Genomic DNA, 17,224 nt, shown 5'->3' on the forward strand with positions numbered 1-17,224 from the left:
CTGAGTAGGACTAGCATTGAATACCACCCAATATAACAGCGGGCCATAAGATCTTTACACCAGCCACATCATGAAATAAAAACATTTTAGTAGAGCTTAAAAGGGAGGGAGTCAACCCAACGCGTCTAGGGATGGTCTTCCACTTTCACACCCCTGTTGCTACAATAGAAAAAATTAGTAAACCCAATGCTGCTTTGGAGAATTACTAGAGGGATTGTGGGGAACTAAAATAGGTGCTTTCAGATCCTTACATTCAGTTCCTGGGCCTGAGGTTCTCGTCCCCAGTGTAGACAAGCAAGATGGATCAGTCTGCTTCCTGTGTAGTCCTGAATGTCTGGTTTGTATAGCTGTCGCCAAACGAAGGTTTGCTCCTTTCTTTCAAGGAGTGAGCCTGGGTGAATACAGGCAGCAGTTTACAAAGTGGTAATTTGCCACAATGTGCATGCAGCTACTTAATAAACTGGCCATATGTTTATGCAAGAGATGAAAAGAATCTTACCACTCCCTTCTTCACTGCTTCTCTCATTAGGCAAAGAAGCGTGGTTAGGTGGATCCTAGTAAATCTTCCTCTGATTTTAGAAAATGCTTCTGCTTTAGCCAAACCCCACATTTGATTTCACCCTGGTTTCCATTTCAGATGGATTTTTTTTTGGGGGGGGGCTTTCACTGAGTACTTCTCACTCTCTCTCACCTCGAAATATTTCTGAAAATATCTTGCTGTGTAGCAAAATCTTGATCCGAGGATTGGCTTGTTAACCCTGGGGAGCCATACCTTTAAGCACCAATTTTACTGAGTATCCATCAACAACATGTATGCCCAGTGAGAGAAGCAAATATTTTACTAGGGCTTGGTTTGAGCCAGATCTTTTCACATGCCACTTTTGTGTTCATGTCAAACTGGGTCCACATTCACACTATACATTTATTCCATTATTCCACTTTGAACAGTCATGGCTTCCCCCCAAAGAAGCCGGGGAAGTGTAGTTTGTGAAAGGTGGTGAGAGAACTGCAACTTCCAGAGTTCTCTGAGAAGAGTGATTGATTGTTAAACCATTCAGGGAACTTTAGCTCTGTGAGGGAAATAGGGGCTCTCCTAACAACTCTTGGCACCTCTTTACTACAAGTACCAGCACCTTCATGCATTCACACTTAGCTATGGTTTGGCTTAGTGTTAGGCTTGCAGAGGTTCACCATGGTTTTAGACAGGAGTTTTTCCCAGTCCCAGGTGGAGATGCAGGAACTGAACCTGCATGCAAAGCAAATTCTCTGTCACTAAGCTATGGCTGTTGTCGCTGAGGAGCTGCAGTTAGTCTTTCGTACATATCTGGGGACAGAGGGCTTCCACAGTAAATGATGCTTCTGTTAAGCCTCAATACTTTTTCATTGTAGGGTGCTGAACGTCAAGAAGCCTAAAGTAATGACAACAGAAGATTTGTGTAACTAGGACATAGAAGTTGTGAAGGATTATCAATACCTTGGCACAGTCATTAACAAAAATGGAGACAATAATCTGCCACCCTAGTCAGAGGCAGTATGCTTCTGAAAACCAGTTGCCGGAAGCCTTAGGAGGAGAGAGTGCTCTTGCACTCACATCCTGCTTGCAGGCTTCCCCCAGGCACCTGGTTGGCCACTGTGAGAACAGGATGCTGGACTAGATGGGCCACTGGCCTGATCCAGCAGGCTCTTCTTATGTTCTTAAATCAGAAGAAGGCTAGGACTGGGGAGGGCAGCTATGACAGAATTTGTTCTAACACCCAATTATTTGTCTTTTTCACGGTTCATGATATCTGCAAAGCTCTCCTTCAACACCACATTTCAAATGAGTTGATTTTTCTCTTATCCCCTTTTTTCACTGTCCAACTTTCATATCCATACATAGAGATCAGGAATACCATGGTCTGAATGATCCTGACTTTAGGGTTCAGTGATACCTTTTTGCATCTGAGGACCTTTTCTAGTTTTCTCATAGCTGCCCTTCACAGTCCTAGCCGTAATCGACTTGAAGGCATATAACAACAAAGATATAGATCATGTAACCAGGGTTTTCCCCAAGTTGTTTGTGTTGTTCTTTCCCTTACATTAATCTGCACTTCTTGACATGCATCGTTAATAAAACTCAGTACGGTTTTCTTCCTTTCCTTTTTTAAAAAGATGATTATCAGCAACTCTCATTTTTCAGTTAAGCACTTGTGTTAAAATAATTTTAAAATATACATTATAATTTATTATGTAATATTATTGATTGTGCAACAGTTCATGGAACTGAGCTGATTTTCTGTTCTTTTTTTAATCATCGGGGCATCTTGCTTGTTGTGAATTTCATGAGTATTGGTGTGCATTTTTGTTTGTTTGTTCTTAAAATGCTCTGCAAGCAGCATCGGGGCCAAACGGCAGGGAAAGTGGAATAATATGAATGAATAAATAAAAACCTACACTTCCCCGCCCCACCACCTGGTTCAATGGGCCTTACTCCCAATAAGACTGAAGGCTGCAAGCCTACACCCACTTACTTGGGCTCAAGGCCCACTGAACTGAGTGGAACTTACTTCTGAGGAGGAACGCACAGCACTGCGCAGCGAGGTGGTCCGCTTTCCAAAAAGTTGCAAGAATTAAGGGATGAGAAAAGCGTGTGTGTGTGTGTGAGGACGAGCTAAGCACAAAAACAACCCACAAAAACATCCCACATAAGGAAAGCGAAGCAAAAAGAGAGCCATCCCTGGAATGGGGCCTCCCTCTACGGCTCTGAGCTCTGCTGCCTGTGCCTGGCTGGAAATAAAAATACACCAAAGGAGCTGCCGCCGCCACCGCCCCTTTTATTTTTTTGGAGACTCCAAAAGGATCCTTCTTCCCTTTCATGTGCCGCCTCGCTCCAATAGGAATCCAGAGGCTGCCTGCAAGTGGTCTAATCGCAATGAGGTGTCAATCATGTTCCCCGGTGGGTGAAGTCAGGTCTTTTGTAACCGCCTCTGTCTTTGGGAAGAGAGAGAGAAGCTAGAGGAGAGAGACGCAGCGAGGGCGCTGAGTTCAGAGCTGCTGCTGCTGCTGCTGCTGCTGTATGTGCATGTGCATGTGCGCGTATCTGTCCTTCACCGCATTTTTCCTGCTCTGTTTTTTTTTTTCCTCCCGTGGTCGCTTTCGACGAGGGAGGCGAAGGTCGGAGCACATGGATTTCTAAAAAGGAGAAGAAGGGAAGGGACCCTCTTGGAGCTGCTGGATTTTTGTTGTGGCGGCGGCGGCTGTTGCAAGGGAAGCCACAAACAAGGCGATGCAGCCCGTCGCTCAAGGCTGAAGCGAGCCTCCAATGCCATCGCATTTGCAGAGCCGGGCAGAGAGATGGGGAAACTTCACTCCAAACACGGTAAGTTCCGTTGCAGGGTTGAGAAGGAGGAGAAAAGGGGGAGGAAGGGCCGTAGATCTTGTTCGGAATGCACCGTGTGTATGTGTGTATAAGAGTCTGGTCTAACCATCTTCTCATTTTTATCCTGCCCTCTCCACCCCCCCCATCTCCTTAGCTGCTGTTTGTAAACCTCGAGAAAGCCCAGAAGGTAAGGCTTTTGATTATTATCATTATTATGAAACTTTCCTTTTTCTTTCCCCCTCTCCCAACTTTTTGGCCCCAGCCAAAAACAAAGAACGGAACAGAAAAAGTTTGCGCCGAGGATTCTTTAGTGTGTGGGGATTCTCACCAGACTGGGGATGCTCAAAGAGTTCTGTCCTCACGGTGCTGGTTCTGTGCTCCGGACCTCTCCCCCCCTCCTTCCCTCATGTTTTGACTGAGGGGGTGTTACGGTTGGGGCCAGGTCCCTTGGGGCAAAATGACACGATTGCCACGGGAATGAACGCTGGAGGGGGGAGGGGGATCACTTCCAGCGTGGCGATGGTGCCTGATCTGGACTTCGCTTCCTTCCCCATCGCCCAGGTGATAGTTTCGCTGCGAACGCCTCCCTGGCACGAAAAGGGCTGGAGGACTGGATGGTGAAGCAGACATGCTCTGGCAGTGGAAAGAGCAGCGGAGGCAGCAGCTTTGGACTCCAGCAAGGTTGCCAACACCGGGCTCTTTGCAGGCTCTCCGGCTCCAGGGTAAGATCGCTGTTCTTTCTTCTGGCCTGCCGGCCTTTCCTCCTCCTCTCTCCCTCCTGCCATTAAGGCATAAGTCTGGACCTCCATCCTAGGCTCTTTTCGTTGGAGTTTTTCTTTTTTTTGGGGGGGGGGAGAGAAACTTCTTTCCATTTGCAGTCCTGGGAGTCGCCTTCCTAGTTGATTCCGTGCCTCCCGAAATTGTGAGTTTTCATTGGGCTCTGGATGGGCGGTCGCCCGGCTTCTCTGGGTTGCAAAGAACGTGGTTCTTTAGGAAGGTGATAGACAAATGGAGTCCCGCTTCCCTTCCAATGTCCTTTGTCAAAGTCCTCAGAAACCAAGAAGAGGAGAGTCCTGGTGTGTGAGAGAGGAAAAGGAGAGATGGTTTCATTTGTTTTCTTGGCTTCTGTTTTCTCCTGAGCTATCTCGGCTAGCTTGAGATATCCCAACAGCTTGCTCTTCCTGCGGAGTTCTTAGCGGGATGTTCTCTGACAAGGCTGTGCTGAGCGTCCCATTTGTGCTTTTGGTTACTTAAGCATGCGCGATCTCCTTCTGAGTCTCCAAGCACGTTTGGAGCGATGTTTGTTTTCTCTGCCCCCCCTCCCCATTCAGTAGTGTCTTTTTGTCCCGCTTTCAACTTCTTGAAAAGGAAATGGGATAAAGGGGGCGCAAAAAGGCTGATGGGTATTCTCCATTATGCCTTCAGGCCACTGTTTTAATGTAAGACACCTTTTCCTGGTCCCAGTTGCTTCAGAGCTAGGCTGTGGGGCAAAAAAACACTAGGGTCTTGGTGTGTGTGTGTGACAACTTGAGGATCCTAGTTCCAGAATGTTTCTTGAGAACATCCATTGTTGGGATGGAACCAGGGAAGTTTTGTGCCAATTAGCCAACGGTTAAAACATTGGAGCCAGAAAGGTTCAAAATGTGTTGGGCAGGTTAGCAAGCTTCATGCTGCCCTTTGCATACTGTGTGTTGCTTTAGGCTGCAAGCCTTTGCGCCTTTAAATGGGTGTGAGCCCCATTGAGCACAGTGGGGCTTACTTATGAGTAAGCATGCAGGGGGTGGGCTGTAAGTCTGCTTCCTTGCTCAGTCAGGTACTTGTTGGTTGCAAATGCATTTTCAGAGTTTTTTTTCTTTTTAAAAAGCTTCTCCTGAACATCTAGAGTTTGCTTTTTTCTTCTCTTCAAAAGCAGACGTGGAGAAGAGCCTTTCATAGTAAGCAGGGGGATGTCTTAGAAAGTTTCTCCCCCCCCCTTCTTTTGGTCTAGAAGGTAAAACTGTGGGTCGCAGCTTTCCAGATCTGATGGTGGCTTTGTTCAGTTGTGTCAAAACTTAGTTCTGTCTTCAGACTGTACTTATGGATAATCAAAAAGAAGAGCAGTGTTTTGACATTGCTGGAATGATCTGGACAGCACTGTAAAACACCTTTGGTAATAGCAGATTCTGTTCCTGAGCCTCTGGGCATAATCTATATGATAATTTATTTCTTGCACTTGAATATTTGTCTTGGTTTGTTTATACTTTGTTTGGTTTGCAGTCTGGGGAGGTTGGCATTTGCACACTGCTGAGTCATTAGAGAAGATAGCACTTTGTTTGCACCCTGCTGATTGGAGAAGATTATCATACTGTTTGTTTGGCCAAGGCAAGCAAGTTCCTTTGTGGTAGTGGGATGAATGTTTAATTGAACCATCATGGATTAAAGTAGTCTTGTATATGCGTCCTCCAAGCTTATTAGTTCACGTTCATTTTAATGAACTTGTATTCATCACTTCTGTCTGGAATAAAAAAAGTCATCTTTAGTAAATGTCATGTGCCATGCCATCTGGAGGCAGCTCTGTCTCACCATAGGTAAACTGGTGAGTAGCTATTTGCAATCATAGTATAATTAAAGTGTATGTGTATATCAAGTTTAACATACTTGTTCCTTTCCTCTGAGCAACAAATGCAGCCTCTGATCAAGGTGACTTTATTAGGTGAAGGGGAAAAGTTGCTGTCCAGCCTGTTTAATAGTGCATGAGTATTGTTGGTCTCATAGGTGGAAAAAAACACCACCACCACCACTCTATATTGATTGTTATTCTATTAATTGGAGAATCACTGTTGTGTTTATTCTGGAAGGCTGTCACTTAAAATTGAGACAACACAGGAATGTGATTCTTAGCAGTATAACTTATTTGTAGGTTGTATACATATATTCCCTTCCCTGTAACTATTTGAGTCAAACTTTGGATATGTGTAATATACTCCTATCCACCATCTTTCAGGAAAGGAAGTATGAAGCAACTCAATAGGTAAGCGATTGTAGTTTAAATGCTAGGGAAAACTATTAGCCAATAGCATATGTAGATTCTCATATTAATTTGAGATTCTTAAACATTTGTTAGAAAGCCAGTTTTGTTTACCAAGTGTCTGTGCATCTTTGCTACATCATCATTGGAAGAGCACATTTAAGCACATCAAAGAGTTGTGGGCCCCTTAAAGACTAACAGATTTTTATCATGGCGTAAGTTTTTGTGGACTATTCTCCCCTTCCAGTGAAGTACTATTCATATCTACATACCCTTAAGTCCCATTGAATGCAATGAAACTTGAACAGGATTGCAACATTCATCACCCTGACTAATTCCTGGACTGGATCCAACCAATTATGTGGTTTTATGCAACAAGACTGAAAGGGATCTTATTTTCTAAACTCTCCTTTTGATGCCCTTTGGGGCCATACATGTATCACTGGTAGAGCACCTGCTCTGATATAGAAGGGCCCTGGTGCAAATAGCCATTCCACGATGGCATGTGGGATCCATTGCCATTGTTCTCATAATTCACCACCTCAACTCTGCACATTTACCTGAATAATCATAATAAGCAACTAAGCTCTGTATTTACTTCCTAATACCGTTATGCCATGTGAACTGAATAAGCTCCTATATGTGTTTGTAGTAAAGTTCCGAAGTGTCTTCAAGGTCTTCACTGCAGGTTTTGGTTTCCATTGAAATGGAAATGTCCTGCCTTCAAGTCGATTCTAACTTATGGCGACCCTATGAATAGGGTTTTCATGGTAAGCGGTATTCAGAGGTAGTTTGCCTTGCCTTCACCTGAGGCTGAGAGGCAGTGACTGGCCCAAGGTCGCTCAGTGAGCTTCATGGCTATGTGGGGATTCGAACTCTGGTCAGCGGCGTCACTAGCGGGAGTGCGGGGGTGTGTGGACCTCTGGTGCGCACCCTCCCAGGGGCATGGACGAGGTGGCTGGGCTTGCGTGCACGCGCGCACTCGGGGCCAGTCACCCCGTCCATGCCCCTGGGAGGGCGCGCGCCAGAGGGGCACCCAGCCGGAGAAGGCCTGGGAACACTGGCGCGCCTCCCTCACCCCGCTGACGTTGCTCCCGCGCTCGCCAGCCCGCCCACCCACCTCCGAGGAGTTGGAGCAGCCTTGCCAGGCAACGGCGCAGGGCGGGGCGGCTGTGGGTGTCACCCCCCTCATGGTGACACCCGGGTGCGGGCTGCACCCTCCGCACCCCGGTAGTGACGCCCCTGACTCTGGTCTCTCAGGTTGTAGTCCAACACTAACCACTATGCCATGCTGGCTCTCCGTTCAAATTTGCTAAAAGTGGAGCTTTACTCATGGGTGTTTTGGTGGACAGTAGGAGCAGATGGACTAAAAAGGGATGCCAAAAATATATTTGCCTTTGCAGAAATACCTTTTTGGGTTTAATTTAATAGGACAGGGAAGTGGTGCAGGGAGGAAACTTTTTGAAGGTGCCTAATAAGGCGCACTTTAGCTTCCTAGGAATTTCAAAAGAATAAACTTCTATTGGAGTGGACCATTTGAAGCATATGATGGAATTGAGAGACTGGTGATTATTTGGTGTCGTTCTGAAACATCTGCATTCAGTTTTGCTCCTGATCAGAAGCGAGGATGATTTATTAAATAGTAGAGAATGCAGGAATTCGGCATCAGTTAAAGTTATGTGGAGTGTTTGGCTCAAAAACAGGGATGTTGCTGCAACTGGGAATGGATTGACTCGCCATGCAGAGGCGTAGACACCACATTATGCTGGAATTTTAATGTAGTTTGCTTTAAGCAATTTGGAAATAATAAGTTCATGTGGAAGGGCTCCATGAGCAGAGCAGGGGTAATCTTTTCATCACCTGGTTTGGGGAAAGGTTGGCTCGGCACTTTTGAAGTCCTGTTCTTCTCATGACAGCATTGCAATTTCTTCTTTTTCTTTAGGGATGGAGGTATAAATGTTTCCTGGTTGGAATAAGCTTTGATCCTCCTTTTTGCCCTGTCTGTTAGTAGAAAACCAATAGTTTGTTGGCTCTCGCCTAATTGGCTAAGAACATATATGATGCCTCGTTGTACTGAGTGACTACGTTAGACCGTTTAGCAATGTCCAAAACCTTGGTGAAATTTCTCTCCCAGTCCTGCTACCTGAGTTCCTCTTAACTGGCAATGCAAGGGTTGCACCAGGGATCTACACTAGGTGTGGGCAACCTGTAGCCCTAAGGGGGAAAGGCTAAAAGAGAGGAAGGAAGTGCTCCCACCCACTGTTGGATCTGGGCCTGCCTACATTTGCTTCTGGACCCACCCACACTGGCATGTGGCCCCCCCAAAGATTAGTCCTAAGGGTATGTGGCCCTTGATGGAATAAAGGTCATCCACCCCGTTCTTCATGACATGCAGAACGTGTGCTCCGCTACATTGCTTTGGCTTCTCTCCTCTGCTCAGGGTTCTCGCCATCGGGGGCACTGTGTCTGACTATGAACACCACATTTTAAGAAGGGCTTTGACAAGATGGAGTTTCTCCTCCACTGTCGGAGGCAGCACACTTCTAAATGCCAGTTGCTGGGAACTGTCGGAGGGGAGAGCGCTGATGCACTCTGTTCCTGCTTTTGGGCTGCCTGTGGGCATCTGGTTGGCCACTTGTGAGGATAGGATGCTGGGTTAGATGGACTGTTGGCCTGATCCAGCAGGGCTGTTCTTGTGGTGAGGGGTCTGGAAACCCAAGTTCTGTGAGAGAGGGTTGAAAGAGTTGGGTATGTTCTGCATGAAGAAGAAAACGTTAAAAGTGATGGTGTGATAGCAGTCTTCAAATATCTGCAGGTCATCCCACAGAAGATGGAGCAGGACAAGGCAGGACTGGAACCGTTGACTTGAATTTGCAGGGAAGCTGATGTTGGCTAAACATTAAGACAAACTTCCTAACAGTAGGAGCTATTGGTCAGTGAAAACGGACTGCATTGGGATTTGGTCAGCTCTCCTTTGCAGGAGGCATTTAGGAAGAGGGTGGATGGCCGTCTGTCAGAGATGCTGTAGTTGCAACATGCATGGTGGCACCTTCATTGAGCATGGGATCTGACTAGATGGCCTCTGGTGTCCCTTCCAACTCTGTGATTCTAAACTGTAAAACTAAGCAAGAGGGGGACATACCTCAGTAGTAGAGCACAAGCTTTTTTTTTTTTTTTAAGTCCCCGGTTCAGCCTCCCTCTAGCAACTTCAATTAATCTAGGATTTCTCAAAGTGGTTGATATTATTATCTTGCCTTCCCCCCCGCCCCCAGAAGCCTGGGTTGGCAAACACGCAATCAATAAAACATTTAAAAATGATCCCAATACTGATGCAGATTGTACTGACCCCTTGGGGTCAATGGAATTGTGCAGGGGATGAATAAGGACCTAGGGCTGGCAGAGAAGTTTACGAGGAGTAGTGTGAAAATTTTAATTAAGAACTATGAGGCTCAGAAATAAAGGGCTTGGGCATAGACAGACTGCATCTCCCTTGCCAATGAGGAACCTCTCTATTTAATAAGATATATATTTTTAACTGTTTATGATTCCTAGTAATGGTGGCTGATGGTTATATTGTTGTTTCTTAACTTTATTTCATTCATGTTCCTAAGAATTTGGAGTGGGGTCAATGACAGTTTTATAAGCTCAACAAACCCTAAGTTAAACATATCTCAGGGTTGGGAAAGACCATTGCTTAAGACCTTGAACAGCCACTGCCAGTCAGAGCAGGCAGTACTGGACTAAATGGACCAATGGTGTAAGCCAGTTTTGTTGCTGCATGTGTATGACACCAATTTGGATGAAGAAATCCTTGGTTCTGAAGACAAAACTCCTGATTGCCTCTCTTGCGAGGAGTTTATTTGCTGTGCTTGGTAATTTCTTAGCAAGCTGGAGGGAATAAATTTTACAAAATTCAGGAAGAAGGGGGAAAACCCGATATATTTATATTATTTATTATTTGTGCATAATGGTATTTATGCATAATTTAGTGGTACCCGTGACAAGCTGTGTGTGTCAGTTAGTTCCGTATGCCCCACATCTGCTTTCTGTGGCAAACACACTTCATGAGGCTGAAGTTCACTCAGACTTTCAGACTTTACTTGCCTGCTATTTTGAAGAAAGAGTCTGTTTCTAAAGCCAGCTGAGGAAGAAGTTCCTGTCATTGTGCATGGATTATCTGTTCTTTATTCAGCTGTTTGTTTTTGCTTATTTCCCCAAAGCTACATTATTTTATAAGTGTTTTCTCCCCACACTGAGCCTTTGGCTCTATGCCAGAGGGGAACTTTTAAATAAGGCATTTGCTTAATTCAATTTTCTTTTATCTTCAAAGCTGGAGCAAATGTTCCCAGTTTTCTTCCTTGCATGTTGCAGTCTTACTGGTGTCTTTGGGTGTGTGGGTGTGAGGGTGTGTTGAAAAACTTGTCATTTTAATTTGGCTGTCGTGTGGAAAGAAGTACATATGTGTGGAAGTCTCAGGGTGGCCCTTTGAATCCTGTGCTGTATCCTCAAGTCCTGAAGCACATCTTGGCCTTGTTCTCACTAATGTAAAGCCATGGTTTAATTTGACTGCTGAACGTGGCCCAGTGTCTTAATCCTGGTTTATTAACCATGGCTTTGTGTTACATATAGGGTTGCCAGGTTCATGGCCTGAGACTGATCCTGTATCTTTAGGAAAGGAGAAAGTCAGCCAAGTGCAGGTGTTCTTGCAGCACTGTAATGGGAAAAACCATGAGGTGGAATTCTCCCTTCCCCTTGCACAACTTTTAAAGATACAGAAGACCTCTTGGTTGCCAGGATCAGTGGTAGAGTATCTGCTTTGCATGCAGAAGGTCCCAGGTTCAGTCTCCAGCATCTCCAGGCAGGGCTGGGAGAGAGACCCCCTTCTGAACCCTGGAAGAACCACTGCCAATCAGTGTAGGCAGTATTAAGCTGGACGGACCAATGGTCTGACTCGGTCTTAGGCATCTACCTATGTTCCTATTAAGCGCTGGTGTGTTTTTCAGTTTACAAAGCAAATAGCAAGAAAAGCACCCTTCTTTCCATATGGGGAAAGGCCATAGCTCAGTAGAAATGCATATCCTTTCCATTCAGGGACCTTTTCCCAGTTCAATCCCTGGTGTCTTTGATAGGTGTGGGGAAAGGCCCCTGTCTGAAACCCCAGAGAACTGGCTAGGCCTCTGCCAGTCAGTGAGAGCAGTGCTGGGTGAAATGGAGCACTGGGCTGACTCTCTGTGCAGAAGCTTTCTGTGTTGCTCTCTTTAAGACATCCTAAATATGTATCCTTGCTTTGTCAATAACAAATCGGTGTTAAGTAATCCTCAAGGTATAATCTTGCTGAATTTAAGGAATGTCTTGCTGGGGTCAGGTCAAGCCCCTCTTAGGCCAGCATCTTTTTGCAAGTATCCTATCCGCTAGAAGATGCTAGGTGGCCCACCAGAAAGAAGTGGTCCACTGTGTGTGTGTATGTGTGTGTGTGTCCGTCCTAACAAAGAGGAAAACAGAAGACAGACCTGGGTCTACTGGTAGATCACTGGGCGATTTATTTATTATTTTATTTATAACCACATTTGTTTACCGCTATTTCCTTTCAAAAAGCATTGAAGCGGTTTACAACAACTAAAAACTTATGATAAAAACCATTAAAAATACAATAAAAGCAAGGTCAACTACTGCAAAAAGACATCTTAACTGCTTTCATAAGCCTTGAGGAACAGAAAAAATTTCAGTAGGTGTTTAAAGGTGAAGACAGAAGGCGCTGAATGCAGATAGGCTGTGCAGGCATCAATTCACAATTGTTAGACCACAATACAGTCTCCCATAAATATGCCCACCCTCCAGCAGAGGAAACGAAACACATAAGCAGTATCCCCCCCCCCATCTCTCCCCTGGGGCATACAGTCAGTAGATTGGTACAGATTCTGATTCCCACTTATTTAACAATAGCAGTATGAATGATGACAACAAGTCTTTGGCCAGCCCTTAGCACCCAGTAAGGTTATCTGCTAAAAGTGGGTTATTCTACATGTTGTAGCGTTACAATGTTTCACATGATACAAGACCTCCCTTCTTGTGACGGGGATCCCCATCTATCATGTGATATGGTTGTGCCATGTTTTGTGGTCGGCCAAGCTTCGCTTCGAGCCTTTGTTCCCCTTTTACATTTTGTACATGTTTATGGGATACCCCAAGTGGAAAATATACATGCCAGTAAGTTACAGTATGTCTGAAGGACAATGGTGCGTCAGCATGCTTCCTTTATAAAATGTTTGGAAATGGTGTTTAGGAAAGGACTGAGCACTATGCATTTGACTATATTCAAATATAGTACTGTTGGCACCTGTAAGTCCCTGTGCATAACGGAGCATGACTTAATCCTGTCACCGAGTGTCTAGGACCTCATTTCTGTTTTTCAAAATAGAACTTTTGTAAAGTTTCCTTGCCTGGAGGTAGCCTAACTGGCTATAAGCAAATGGATATTTTAAAAAGATTAGACTTCAGCAATCAGATACAATTTTAAGTTGCTGTATATAGTTAGTTCTATTCTCCCATAATGTTTTTAAAAGGTGGTTTTCCTCCTCTCGGGTCTTCAGGATTGGGCAGTAGGGGCTTTCAAACAGCATTCTAAGAGATTCAAGGTTTCTCATGAACTTGGGGATTCCTCAGTCAATGGCAGAGAATCATCCTGAATGATGCAGCATGTTCATCGTTACTGACCATGAACACACCATGAAGTCACACGGGCAAAATAGTACTGCCAAATTACTATCCCAAAGTTTGGAGCATATAACTCTAATCTTATTTCATCTGCGTTGGCCACCCATTTGTTTCCGGGCTCAATCAGAAATGCTGTTGTTGGCCTTGAAAAGCCCTAAATGAGGGAACCATGTGCTGAAAGCAGATGGGACCAAGGCCAAAAGTGGGTGGAGCAAAGGATGTGGTTGTTGACCTTTGAACATTAGTTAACTTTCCAGCCATGCCGAAGTAAGAGGCTTATGCATTACATCCATCTCTTCATTCTTCATCGGGGTAAACAAGAGGCATTCTCGCATTTCAATGACTTATTCCAGCCAGGCAAAAGCACTTGAGCAGGTTGTGGAGCAGGCCCAGTGAAGGTACTGCCTGGGGAGAGGACTGCATGTGGCCTGGGAGCCACTGGTTCCTCCACTGCTGACCTAAATGGTTTAAGATCCAGGTATTCCCAGAAGCTGCTTGCTCCTATAAAATCTTGTCTAAGGTCAGGCTTGGAGGCTATGTTCTCTATCCTCATGAGTATGGGAATTCCTCAGTCAGCGGCAGAGAAGCATCCCAGGAGCCCTGGGCTCCTTCTGGAAGGAGGAAGGGTAGGATATAAATTTAATAAATAATGACAATGATGATGAGATCAGGCAAGCTAGAAGGATATTTTTGTTGGTGGCATTGCGAATGTGGAACCCCTTTCCAGTAGAGATCTACCCTACTACCTTTTTCTTTTGCCTATTGGCAAAGCTTTTTTTTTTAAAACTGAAGCTAGCTTTAACTGGCTCTTTTTATGGATGCTTTCCCTGAGTTTTACTGCTCTGTATCTGTGGTTTTTGATGGATGTATATTATTTTTATAGGAAAGTGGGCTACAAAGGATAAAACTAACTAGCAGGGCAACAGTGAGGTCCTGTAGACCCAGGTGAGCAGTGCATGAGTTCTAGAACAGCAGCTCCCAAACTTTTCCCCCCACAGACCACTTGAAAATTGGGGAGGGTCTTGGCAGACCACTTTAATTTTTTGTTTTGCTTGTTGTGATGTTGTAATGCACTGTGCTAGATGCTGCAGGGTTTCAAATGTATTTTTGTAGCTTCTTTTATGTATTGTATTTTATTGTGTTACACTTTGAACGCCATAGCCTTCAAAGTGTAATACAATAGAATCCAGCATAAGAAACAAAAGAAGCAACCGAAATAAAATGAGAATTGAATGTGAATATATAGAGCCATGGCTGTGCTATCTTCAACCACAATTCCACGCGCTGCGGGCCACTTGAATGAAGCTGGTGGACCACTGGTGGTCCACGGATAACAGTTTGGGAATGCCTGCTCTAGAATATGTCTCAATAACCCTTTGCAACATGCAGTGGTTCAATAATGAATGCCCAGGGATTCCTTGGTCGATTAGTTAATGTGGAATGGGGTTCCTGAAGACAGAAATTTGGAAAACACTCAGATAGAGCAAGGTAGACATTTTTAAATTTAAAAAAGAGACCCTCTGGGTGTTTCTCAGGGTAATAGAGCATGCAGCTACTTGCTGTATTGTTGTGTACTTAAAATAATATATTGCTCTGTGCTGTATCTGTATTTAGTGTTGGGCCAAAAATGGTGCCCTTCTTTCATGTCCTCCCCTTTGTAAGCCACCAGAGTGGGACAGGATTTTTGGCTCAGTTCTTGGACGATGGGGGAAATCCTAAATAATAATAATAAAAATGCAACAGGGTGAGTGCTTACCATGATGATTTTGGGTGGGGAGGGAGTCAAGTGGTGGTATAGCTGCAAAGGACAGTATGATGGGACACCATACTCTTCTGCAGTGCCTTGGTTTGAAAGATGAAATATCAGGATAGTTCCAGAAGCATTGTTGGGAAAGAAAATTCCCAACCCTGTTCAGTGGAGGCTGCCATCTTCCCTTCCCTTTTCGAACAATGCGTGTTCCAACAGCGTGGTGGGAGCACTTAGTTCAAGAAAGAACTCAGAAAAGCTGTTGCCATTGCTCTACGTGGGGCGGAGAGACACTGTTCTGCTGGTTCCAGTGCATCTCCACCTCTTTTATGAAATGGGGGCACATGACACTAGTCAAATCCTACCCCTTTTTACTGTAAAACCTGGTGGGAGCAGCTTCAGTGGGTTTTTAAAATATTTGCTTCAAAGAGATTTTGCAGCTGATTGGCAGATCAACCCTTTCCCCCTCCAGGTGTGGCCAATGGAAATGCTTCGCTGTAGGCGACCAGTATGCTCACAGCCATGGTCATCCCACCCAGGGTGAAAAAGCTTTTAGGTTTTCTCCCAGAATGTATTTTGTTGTTGTTCCTTCCCTTTCTGCATATGGAAAAAACCTCTGCTTTTTCAGATTAAAAAGCTGTCTCAAACTTTATTTCAGCTCTATGTTCTAAATAAAATAAAGTAGACATGAAGAAATTCTGGCAGAACAGGCCAATGTGTCAGGTTTTTCTTTGCTATTTATACAGAGTGAATCACGTCTCCTTATTGCATATACACCCAAGTGTGGTTACAAATTTCCCCGAATTTTTGCATGATCAAAAGGTGGGGGAGGCAGACTAATGGCATTTGGCTGCTGTAAAAAGATAATTTAATTAGAGAAAATGCATCGGGCATGTTGACATCTCTGGTTTGGAAGCGATGCCGTGTGGACACACTCGCCATCAAAGAGTCTCTAAAAGTATTAGGAGCATTGCAGTGATGAGATTAGTGAACTGGCCAATCATGTAGCACAAAGCTGGATTCCAAGGTAATTATCCTAGAGAGATATCATTTGGTACAATTAAAAGCCACAGTGCCATTGCCATATGGAAAGTGTTAGGCATCTTTGCACCATTTTAAAGCTTTGTGCTGGAGGTTAAATTGACATACGAGGGGAGGGAGGGGGGAAGCATAAATCCAAATGCTTTGTGTTGCGAAATATGCTAAAGTTGAGTTTGGGAAGCCATTTGGCAGGGCTGGTTGGTTTGAGATGATCTATGTTTATCTGTGTGCATTTTCCAGATAGTTCAGACTTGACGTGGTGCATAGTTAATTGGGATATTGGCAAAGAAGCCCAAATAATGCTTGAACTTTCTTCGGGGTTAAAAAGAGAGAGTGCACAAGAGACAGCTTGCAAGTACATGTTGTAAACATGATGTGGACGATGGTAATGATACTGGGGTAGTTTAGACCTGGAGTCTCTGGAAGTTCCTGTTCTGTGTGAACCCAAGGCTGTAGGCAACCAAGGTTGTGTGTGGGAACACTGTGGTGCAGTTAGAGCCGGTGTGGTATATTGGTTAAGAATGTCGGACTAGGGCCAGGGAGCACAGGGTTCAAATCCACACTCGGCCATGAAGCTTACTGGGTGACCTTGGGCCAATCACTGTCTATCAGCCTGACCTACCTCACAGGGTTGTTGCAAGGATAAAATCGGGAGGGGACGACAATATCTGCTATCCTGAGCTCCTTGGAGGAAGGGTGGGCTATAAATGTAATAATACAATACAGCTGACATGCGAGTACCAACAAGATTGGAGCCAGAGCTGGAAAGATTGCTGGAGCAGGTCTATGGAATGTTGAGCATCTTCCTCCTGACCTTGCCTGGCTGTTAATATGTACAGCTCAGGCAGGCTCATAGGATAACAAGTAGGTAGGGAGTAGGGGGGAAAGTTGGACAGGTAGAGACACCTGGAGCAAAACTAGAGTGTCACAGAAGCAAGGTCAGAATTCTGCGGCGGCCCAGGGAAAGACTCAGGAGTGACCTGGAATTACAGCCAAGCCAGGTCAGAAGAGGAGCTTTGAGCAATGTTGTTCTCCCCACTATGCTTTCAGGTAGTTCATCATGAGAGGCATTAATGCACAGGCCCAAGAGCAACTGGTTCTAGTCCTAGATGGGCAGGATTTTTTCCTTTTGAAAATACTGGGATGAGTGCTTCAGGCCTTGTTTTATTGCTGGCTTTTATATTTGGTTTTAATGTTCTTCATAGTTTCTATTTTTATTATGTACGTTGCTTTGAGATACCTCTGCGTAAAAAGCGACAAGTAAATATCAATAGCAATGCCATTAAAGAATAGTTTGATCCTGAGATGTGCCCTGTTACCTTGGGTACCCGGGAGCACGCATGCTTTTCAAACAAAA

At 44.8% G+C, this 17,224-nt stretch overlaps 1 protein-coding gene across 1 annotated transcript in view; it reads left to right on the plus strand.

The window, feature by feature from the left end:
• Positions 1-2,858: 2,858 nt before the first annotated feature.
• NKD1 (NKD inhibitor of WNT signaling pathway 1) overlaps positions 2,859-17,224 on the plus strand; it is a 173,224-nt gene continuing 158,858 nt past the window's right edge. Inside the window, exons 1-3 of the mRNA XM_061593989.1 lie at positions 2,859-3,358; positions 3,513-3,545; positions 3,920-4,080. Coding sequence (XP_061449973.1) covers positions 3,334-3,358; positions 3,513-3,545; positions 3,920-4,080 — 219 coding nt within the window. The 5' untranslated portion in view covers positions 2,859-3,333. The remainder of the gene's footprint in view (positions 3,359-3,512; positions 3,546-3,919; positions 4,081-17,224) is intronic.

Source organism: Rhineura floridana, chromosome 13, assembly GCF_030035675.1.
Source record: "Rhineura floridana isolate rRhiFlo1 chromosome 13, rRhiFlo1.hap2, whole genome shotgun sequence".
Taxonomy (NCBI): Eukaryota; Metazoa; Chordata; class Lepidosauria; order Squamata; family Rhineuridae; genus Rhineura; species Rhineura floridana.